This window comes from Lates calcarifer, unplaced genomic scaffold (genome assembly GCF_001640805.2).
Source record: "Lates calcarifer isolate ASB-BC8 unplaced genomic scaffold, TLL_Latcal_v3 scaffold_53_113, whole genome shotgun sequence".
Taxonomy (NCBI): Eukaryota; Metazoa; Chordata; class Actinopteri; family Centropomidae; genus Lates; species Lates calcarifer.
Window position 1 is genome coordinate 18,588 of NW_026118165.1, and position 10,089 is coordinate 28,676.

General features: G+C 39.4%; 1 protein-coding gene across 4 annotated transcripts; it reads left to right on the forward strand.

The window, feature by feature from the left end:
- Positions 1–331: 331 nt before the first annotated feature.
- Positions 332–9,678, forward strand: LOC108882082 (ras-related C3 botulinum toxin substrate 3). Of its 4 annotated transcripts, none has more exons than XM_018674357.2 (6): positions 332–752; positions 3,373–3,444; positions 4,984–5,101; positions 6,037–6,099; positions 6,708–6,886; positions 7,041–7,101. In XM_018674357.2, the coding sequence occupies exons 1-6, from the start codon at positions 718–720 to the stop codon at positions 7,099–7,101; spliced, it is 528 nt and encodes a 175-aa protein (XP_018529873.1). In that variant the 5' UTR covers positions 332–717. The 4 variants fall into 4 exon arrangements, with proteins under 4 accessions (XP_018529873.1, XP_018529871.1, XP_018529872.1 ...); XM_018674355.2 differs by having other exon boundaries at positions 356–752; positions 6,708–6,867; positions 7,041–9,678; XM_018674354.2 differs by lacking the exon at positions 332–752 and adding an exon at positions 782–887 and having other exon boundaries at positions 6,708–6,867; positions 7,041–9,678.
- The last annotated feature ends 411 nt before the right edge of the window (positions 9,679–10,089 follow it).

Below are 10,089 nucleotides of genomic sequence, written 5' to 3' on the forward strand. Positions count from 1 at the left end.
CAAGACATGTTCCTTATGGGATCTAACATTATTAATCAAGTGCACTGGTCTAATTGAATCTAAAATGGCAAGGTAAGGTTATTTGTTAAGCACCTTTCAAACACAGAGACAAGCATTGAGGACAAATTAAATTACACAATGAAGAAGAAAATAAAACAAAAATGAAGACTGTAGGTATTGCAGTAATTATTTTCCTATTTAAGGAAATAAAAGCGAAAGTTATGAGGCATACTTTGTATATTATGAGAATCAAGATGTCTGAATATAAAATCTTACCATGACTACTTATTTTTATTTTTGATTCTTAACTTAGCAGAGATGGGCTTGTATTTTGGTCCTGTAGACATTCCAGTCGTTTATTAGCAGCATCACTTCTATTTTATACCCCAGTGAAAACCAGTGCAAAGCTAACAGATGAGCAGTGATGTTTCTAAGTGCTGGTAGCAGTGGTGATGTGCTCAGGATTTAAGCGAAGACAGAAGGAGACGACAGGTCCTCTCTCCCTCCACTCGGATCCTTCTGTTCTGCTCTCTGTCCCTTTAAACGCACCCGTCAGTTTCCGGAATCGTTCGGAGGTGCTCGTTATCGTCCCCCATTCACTGCGGCTCCATCGCCGAGCGGACTGGCCCGCTACTCTCATCCCAGACCTCAGCTCAGACCGTCAAATCTATTAAACCACCATCGCCGGCTCCCTGGAAGCCTTCAGCTCGTGTCCAAATGCAGGCTATCAAATGTGTGGTGGTCGGCGACGGGTAAGAGGATCCTTAAAAACACAGCAGCGGCCCATTTTGTCATGTGTGATTCAGTGATGCGTCCACGGGTGGATGGATGATGGGAGGATGCTATGTGGGAAAAGGAGCTGGGTCACCGATCTCCGGTTTTCCACGGTCTGTTCCTTTACGTTCGACACATTTCCTCAGTTCTGTGCTCTGCGGTCGCGTTCGGTTCGCTAACGTCGTGCTCTCCGATCCATCGCAGCGGTAGGAGCGGAGCACCTCGGGATGCTATACAGGAACACCTACACGCCTCGCAGGCCACTGGAGGCAGGCTGAAGTGCTGATGCACGCTAAGGAATTTGTGGCCCTGTCAGTGGCAAACAGGCCCCGCTGCCCTAATTCTGCACACAGTGTGCCTTTTCTTACTGCATCCACAGCCCGTTCAGATCCGTGTGCTCGCATTTGTTGTAGTTCATATCATTGCTGGGTGTAGATTGAGGCCAGGAAAATTTGCTTTAATATTAATGCCAGTTCTTAGAAAAATTAAGAACAGGCCTCAGATTGAAGTCAGGCTATCATAATTAAAGTCAAAATGATGAAAATAAACAATTTTGACTTACTGACTTATTATTATTTAAATTGCACTTTACAACACTGGTTTTTCAGAATTTGACTTGTGATTTTTCTCAGAATTCTGGGATTAATCTCAGAACTCAGCAGGAGCAGGTCATCAGGGGTACTTGTCAGCTGGATCTAGAGAGAGCTTTCTCAAGTCTGAAAAAAATCACCCTGGTGGTGTCATCAGAGTCGTCTCAGCTTGTGCTTGGAAACTTGGGAAGCTGGTGGAGTTTAACTGCACCTTGGTGTTTGGGTCTAAAGGTGCAGTCAGACTAAACACACAGAGAATTTTTTTCTTTTTGTTATTTGTACAAATGTGACTTTTTGCTTACCGCAAACAGTCATTGTGCAGACTGAGGCCATGTAGCTACTTATTATGTTTGTGCAGAGTGTCCTATTCTCTGTTGAGAGAAGTGACGTGTGTTCATCTGATGTCATTTGTACCATTTGACCTCTGGGTTGTTTTTTTCAGTTTGTCTTTATCAGCCTCAAACAGCACAGGTGTCAATTAAGAATAATGAGTGATGGCTGAATTCCATTCAGCTGCTTCAGTTTCAGGGTCCTGGTTTTGTTCATGCAGCTCACTGTCATCACTTGGGATGACTGGAAGCCATAGCTAATCTTAGTAACAACTGCTCTTTTCTTACTAAGATGAATAAAATATCTACTCTGAAAATGTATTATGAGTTGGATACTGGACTCAAAGATGGCGCCTGTTTGTTTAAGTGAAAATTGCTAGACAAGTGCATAAGCTTCCAGTTTTGCTTTAGCGTTGTGTGGCCCACTGCAAATGCTCATTAGTGTGTCCTCTGCTGGCACCACCTTTTCATTGCAGGTCCATAGACTTTACATTGTGATGATGTCATGCACATAAAAATCACTTGATTGTGGGAAAGTTTTACAAATATTAAGTTGCATTGATCTAACATTCATAGTAGAGTAATTAAGAGTAATAATTGACCTTGGTTGCAGCTGAATGTGACCTGTCTTTTAAAATGGTGGCTGATGGGGAAAGTGCTTTTAAGGCAACAGGGGATTTTTGGTTGCAGTTCCACAAGTGGCCAATGGGACAGGTTGGCAGAGTGGTGGCATGCGTTCCATGCAGTAGATGTGGCTACCCAGTAAAGTATGCACAAACTATCTTTGTGGAGACCATCTGTGTGTGTGTTTTTGCATCAGCTCAAATTCTGATTCATCTCTGATAATACAAACTAAAATTAATTCAGTTTTGGATTCTGGATCAGTTTGGGATATCTTCTGCAGCTATGAGTGTGTTTTGACACAGCTCTGATTTGCACCTGATTTGCTCCGTCTCCATAGCAACAACAACTGAGGCTCATGGGTATTGTAGTAACTAGAACCAAGCGTCAAGACACACTGATGGACAAAACATGATTTCTCAAAGCATCACCGGAATAATTTGAACTGATGGCCAAAACATAGATCTACAGCACTGTTATGCTAAAAAGATCCTTACAAGAAACTTTGAAACAGGAATTTACAGTGAGCCAGCAGGTCCTCCCACCCTGCACCACCACCTACAGAATCAAATCTGTGTTCAGTCTGAACACACTTAAAAGAATAGACAATATCAAACTGCACTGTGGGACATGGAGAATACAGTGATTTTGGAGTTTGACCCAACTTAGGGACAGAATGTGAGGATATCTGTGATGGATATGAACTTTACGGAGGTGTATGAATTCTAAATCATCAGAATACTCCTTTAATGACGGCTGCTATTAAATGAAAAGATGAAATGAAGCTGTCAGTATCAGTAATTTTAACTCCTTCCCTCTTGTTATTTACTCATCCTCTATTTATCCAGGGAGCTACTGTGTCCCTCAGGCAATATGAATGTAGGCCAGTGTCTGTGTGGCACTCATGGAGAGGGAGTAGCAGCCTGCCTTTACACGTACACACACAGTAATGCATACAGTCATTCCATACAATCTATACAGATTTAGTTTCTGCATATGGATGTGGGCCTGTGTTTAGAATTTGTACTTAAATATTCTGTGTTGTCCCTCCTCCTCAGGGCTGTGGGTAAGACCTGTCTGCTGATAAGCTACACCACCAATGCCTTTCCTGGTGAATACATCCCCACTGTGTGAGTAAACCACACATTGCACATGCTCTCACAGTTATTTGCTGTAAGCAGTAGGGTTGTCACGATACTAAAATTTCAAACTTGATACAGATACCAAGAAAATTACTCAATACTCTGTACCATCTTCAATACTGCGGGGACAAAAATGACAAAAAATTAATAGACAAAAAGAGCTAGGCAAGAAGACTAGAAGAATACAGACAATAACAACAATGACAACACTATTTAAGTTGTCTGAGGAAAAAAATAAATAAATAAAATACAGTAACATAACTGTAAGGTATATAACAAATATGATTCTCTTAGGTACTGCAAAAAAAAAGACAACAATGTTTTTAGGTTGTCTGAGGTAGTGAAAAAAACAGCAACAATGACAACAATATTTTTATGTTGTTTGAGAGGTTAGTTTGTCCATACAAATGTACTCAGCTACAGCTCTGTTTAGTTTCTGTGCTTCTGTGGACTTGGCACCATATTTTCATTGCTGATTAAATAGAGTTGGTAGGGAAGGCTGTGGAATTGTTTTGTTCCAGTCTTTCCATATGTCCACAACACAGCTTCTATCAAATGGAGAGAGAGTTTATCACACTAAATGATCACATACTGACTGTTATATCGTAATTTTGATAGAACAAAGATGTTTTTATCCACACACTGTTGAATATTTCCCAGAATATTTCTCAGATTGACCTTAGACATTAACTCTCTCCTCTCTGCTTTGGCAGCAGACAGTCTAACATTACTGTCATTTTTTATTATCTGCATCACATATTCAGAGTACTCAAAATAAATCACCATCAGACAAAAGAGCAGAAACGCTCAGTCAGTAAGTAAAAATCATTTATGTACTTATTTACAATAAATCCTCAGCCTGACTTTGATAATTGGAAATTATTTCTAGTGTTTCTATTCTAGTCATGTGATCATGCTGTTCACATTTCACCTTGTTAAATGTCATTTTTGTACATTGCTAGAACCAAAACCACATGCGGCTATCAGTGTTACTTCTCATATAATATTATAATGTTTTTAATAATAATTATTACTCGTGGTTCTGACAAGGCTTGGTTGGCAAGGCAAGGTTGACTTAACGAGTTGATAACCAGACTGTGGTTGTTCGGTTTAGTGAGGCCAGATAATGGTAAGATATCCTGGGTATGCTGAACTTGCTTCGTAGTACAGGCCTCCCATGTAAAAAACACAACTCACAACAGTTTCACAGATTAAATGGAGGAGTTGTTGCCTCTTGTTTTAACTTTAGACATGTTAATAGATGTACTTTGCTACCTTTGGGCATAGTGAGGCCTACTGTTTCCTCTTGTTTCTAGGCTTAATGCTGAGCAAAGTTAACCATATGCTGACTGTAACCTTGTATTTACAAAATGGATATAAGACTAATATCAGTCTTGTCATCTAAATCTCAACCTAGACATGAGTAACACACACACAACATACTATGGTTATGTTTGAAGACTGACTTATAGTCCTTTGTGTGGGTGCGGTTTAGAATAAGCCAAAAATTCTAATTCCTTCCTGCAGCTTTGACAACTACTCTGCTAATGTGATGGTGGATGGGAAACCAGTGAATCTGGGCCTTTGGGATACAGCAGGACAGGAGGACTACGATAGGCTCAGACCACTGTCTTACCCACAGACGGTATTCAACCCCCCCCAACCCCACACGCACACACATACACACACAGATTTATGTACTCTCATATACATGCACAGCTCTGTCAGAGACCTGTAAAATGACAGATATGCAGAGTTTCAAGAGTGAAGCACAGGGTGGTGTCGGCTGCACCACCTGTTTGTAAGTTTAAACTTAGCCTGCATAAATTTTTACTCAGTAGAGATCCACACATCACGACTTTTATGTTACTAAATGTTTACACCAAGTAACTGCCAAGTATGACCTGCTTAGATTTCAGAGTAAAAGACATAAATTGTATTATAGTGGACACAATAATGTAAACAGTGTCAACAATAATCCTGATTAAGACAACCTAGGGGTCTCTCTAAAATTTATCGTATTAGATGTCACAAAAATAACACACTTCACCTAAAATGACAGTATTATTCTTGTAACATTGTGCTAATGACCATATACAGTTGGTGAGTTTGCATAATCACATTCTTGCCTTTAACATAATTACTCTTATGAAATACATATTTCTCCATTTATATAACTGAACCAGTCAGACTCACATTTAAGTTTTTAATAATATGAAATAAGTGAAATGTTGAAAAACTATCAAGAAAGGAATCTTGTCAAACACAATCATTTGTCATACAGCAAGAAAAACATGTCAGTATAAGATAAAAACATCTTGTTATACTGTGAGGTCCTTCTACATTTTTTAAAAATTAGAGCAACTAATTAATTAGTCACTATTAGTTGACCAAGAGTGTCTAGAGAACATCCCTAAAATAAACATAAACATAAATAAAGTATTAGTGTCTTTTAAGGAAAAACAGAGTTTTAACTGTCAAAAATAAAATTAAGGATTATTTTTGTGGCTTCACACACACACTCACACACACACACACAGATATCACTCTCAACTAGCCATCTCTCTGGTTCTCTCCCAGGATGTGTTCTTGATATGCTTCTCCCTGGTCAGTCCGGCCTCCTTTGAGAACGTCCGAGCTAAGGTCAGTACGCTGACTGACCCCCCCCAACCCCTCCATGCCGAGTCTGACCACAAGGAGGCACATCTATGGCTCCACCTGGCTTATCACACTGTTGCCCCACCTGTCCAGACTTTGGCTTAGAACAGTCTAGATTTGAACTCACTTCCCCAGAGGGATGTGTTACATGTTCTAAGACAAGGTCTGAACAAGTCCAAACACTCTGCAAAGGAAGCGTTTTGGCCTGTGATTTGGTCCGCTGAGCATCATGTGACGCTCTCAGATGAAATCACACTTTGCTTACAGTCCGACCTCCCTCTGTAGAGTCTGTCTGCTTCTGTCAGGGTTCTCTCATCATGTGATGTGATTTGAGGTTGCTTTGCCTGAGGATGTTTTATGTTAATACCACTATTCTTCCTTTTCAGACTGCTCTATCAAAAAACACATTTTCTATTTTAACAACTCAGAGTTTGTTGTATGTCAATGTGGAAAGGCGCTCTTCATTCTCCCTGTGTATACAGCTAACTGTTCTCTCTCTCATTGACTTGTCCTTTGTATATACATATGTACGCTTGTGTGTGTGTGTGTGTGTGTGTGTGTGTGTGTGTGTGTGTGTGTGTGTGGTGCTTCAGTGGTACCCTGAGGTGAGACACCATTGCCCCAACACACCCATTATCCTGGTGGGCACTAAACTGGATTTGCGAGATGACAAGGACACCATTGAGAGGCTGCGAGACAAGAAGCTTTCTCCCATCACCTACCCACAGGGCCTAGCCATGGCAAGAGAGATTGGTAAGACTGTTTGTGGCATGTGCACAACTGTTTTGCATAAACATTCAATAATCAATAACCATTGCTTCAAATGGTAAGTGATGTACTGTATATGTAGCCTTGTAATAAGTGAAATATTTTACATACCTTGCACAAGTCACTGATCCCCATTATGCCCTCTTCCTGGTCCTCAGGGGCTGTGAAGTACCTGGAGTGCTCAGCGCTGACCCAGCGAGGCCTGAAGACAGTATTTGATGAGGCCATCCGAGCCGTGCTCTGCCCTCCGCCGGTGAAGAAGAGGGGGAAAAGGTGCACCATGTTCTGAGGAGGAAACACTACTATAACACTACATCACCATGAACAACAACCACTACTTCTCTGAGAGGATGAGAGAGAAAACTAGCGAGAGTGAGCGTGCACTGCTGAGATTGCTGTCTTTATATTGATGTTTTTTCAAAGTGATATTGGTAACAAGACCAATATTTAATCAGATTTTTTTTTTTACCATTACTGAATAGTTCATAGGTTCTGAACGACACTGACTGTCCACCTACTTTGTACTCATAGAACCACATCAAGTTGCCATGAGGGCTGACAAAGGTTTCTATTACTTGCCTTCATACTGGAACATCTCTTCTTTCTCAGCCATGCTTGCTTGAATTAATGCAGTGTTGACTAGATAGAAAGTGAACTATGAATACGCCTTCAGGTCGGAAGTTACCCCTAGTTTCGGATCTAAGATCAGTATTTGGAAACAAGATGTTACTGCATTTATGAAATTTCACATACTAAGTTCTAAATAGAAATAGTGTAGTTCCTCAACAAGAGATAAGAATGAATGTTGAAGGGATATTCTGGTTTATTACAACAAAGCCTCAGGTTGTTTTGTAGTTTCAGCCATCATTTCTATTGGTCCTGACAGCTTTGTGTTCACCAAGTCAGCTGCTGAGATCTTTTGAAAACAAACCTCCTTATTCGCCAAACTTGTTTCAATGTGGCCCAGCAGCTCACTTTTGCCCTTTACCTGCTACATTAAGTTGGTCACAGCTAACTGTAACAGTTGTCTGACTGCTTTTGAAACCCTGTCGTACATCTCACCAAATACTTTTGATGAGTACCAAATTGTTAGTACTTATAGGAATGATGTACAAAACTAAAAACATCTCCCAAAGGATGATTTGGAAGAGACCTAGCATAATGTTGAAATAGCAACCAAAAATAAGAGCAGAAACATTTTACTGAACTAAAGACGCATTTTCTTCATTAGTAGCTTTTCAGTTTTTGCCTTGCACAAATTTGTGAAGACTCATTCTTTACCCTTTGAATACTACTTTGACAAAAAAAAATCTTATCACAAGGTCTACTTACTTGGTTGTACTGGAGTTTTCAGCCATACCTTGTTGTCTTCATCAGCAAAAGGGTTTACTCAGTTGAAGACAAAGACATGTGGCTGAAAAATGCTATTTACAAAGTCAATAATTAATATTTAGGGTGGAATGGTAATGGTAATGGTAGATAAAATGTTCTTAACTTAAGGTCCACTTAAAACCTTTTCACAAAATTTTAACTTCACATCATGGTCCTCCTCAATGAAGACTGTGAGATGATGAAGACCTCTCTGGATCAGTGACTGGGTCATTTTCACTGATGAAGTCCATGTGGTTAAAGGCTCTGAAGAGCAAGCCTATGGACTTTAAATTCAGATATTTTTGTTTATTTAAGTTGTTTAAGGAAATAGTATCCAGTCCGTACTATCCTTTTTTAAAAACACTTGTGTTCTTAATTTCAACAGAAATCTGATCTTAGTCTAGTGTCTTTGGGTAACTTTATCTGTGAACACATGACAGATGAGCATGCCAAACGTGGGGGCTGTACAACCTTGCTGCCTGAGTTCTCTGGGGATGGAGGAGCTTGCATGGGTCTTAATATACTCTGTCTTAATTTATCCCATTGTTTAGATCTTATCTCTGTTCCTCTCTCTCTCTCTGTGTGTGTGTGTGTGTGTGTGTGTGTGTGTGTGTGTGTGTGTGTGCGTGTTTGAGTGTATATGAACTCTGGTGTTTGTGTGTTTGGACAAATGCGTGTCTGCATCAGTGAGACAGTATAGTTCGACAGTTTGGGATAGCGCATAAAAGACAGTATTGTTTTAAGCCAAGTTTTTAGTGTCCAGTTTTTGGTACTATTTCTTATTGTACTGTAGGAATACACAAGACTTTTCAACACTCTGTTAACATAAGAAAGAAAAAATGGATATCAATGACATCTAGTGATGTACAGAATAATCCTTAGAAAAGGAATGCATTATGAATATCTATCTACATGTACCTGAATATTTAGCTCTTAAAACTAAAACAGTTCAAACTAAAGGGATTATAGTTGCTCATGTCGAAGTTAGAAGTGTTGCTAACAGTGTAAAATAAAGGGGCCAATCTTTGTGGAGTTTGTCACTATGGCAAACCGTGCAGATTGTACCTTTATGACATGCATTTCTGTATGGTTGCAGACCTGCAGTGTGTTTCCTTCCTGTGATGAGACACAGCACTGCAGTCCACTCTGTCATGCTGTTTGGTTGGCATAGCAAACTGTGGTTGAATTATGTCGTGGTCCTGCCAAAAAATTCTAATCTACTATTGCATGGAAGTTCTCTGGTTATTTGACCCACTGTAATTCTTAAGAGAGGTTGTATGATGAAATGCATTGGCCGTGTATGTATGTAATGTAAGATTAATTGTATACTTGTTTTAACTGTCTGTCTTATTTTTTATTACTTCACGTTTGTGTGGTGAAATCTTAAAATTTTTGTATACTAAATACAAATGTATATGTAAAGTACTCTTCTCTCTGTCTTGATTTAATCTCCACTCAGCCTTTGCTTTCTCTATTCCACACTAACCATATGAGGAGGTACTGTATGGTGACATATTTACAGAAAATATCATAACAGAAAAAAAGTGAGTGGACAGTGACACTATATATATATATATATATATATATATATATATATATATATATAATGCAGTAAAGGAGATCATTATATGTAAATAAACAAATATGCAAGTGAGTGTATAGAGGCACACCCAAATGTTCTTAATTTGGACAGTCTAAAACCTTCCACTTTTCCCCTGATGAAGTTCTTTGTTGTGTCAGCCCTGCAAAGATAGATAGAAGAAAGATAGATCCAGTGCAAATAGAATGCCATATTTAAGGTGCATGGTGTACAGTGTGTATGTGTGTATGTATGTA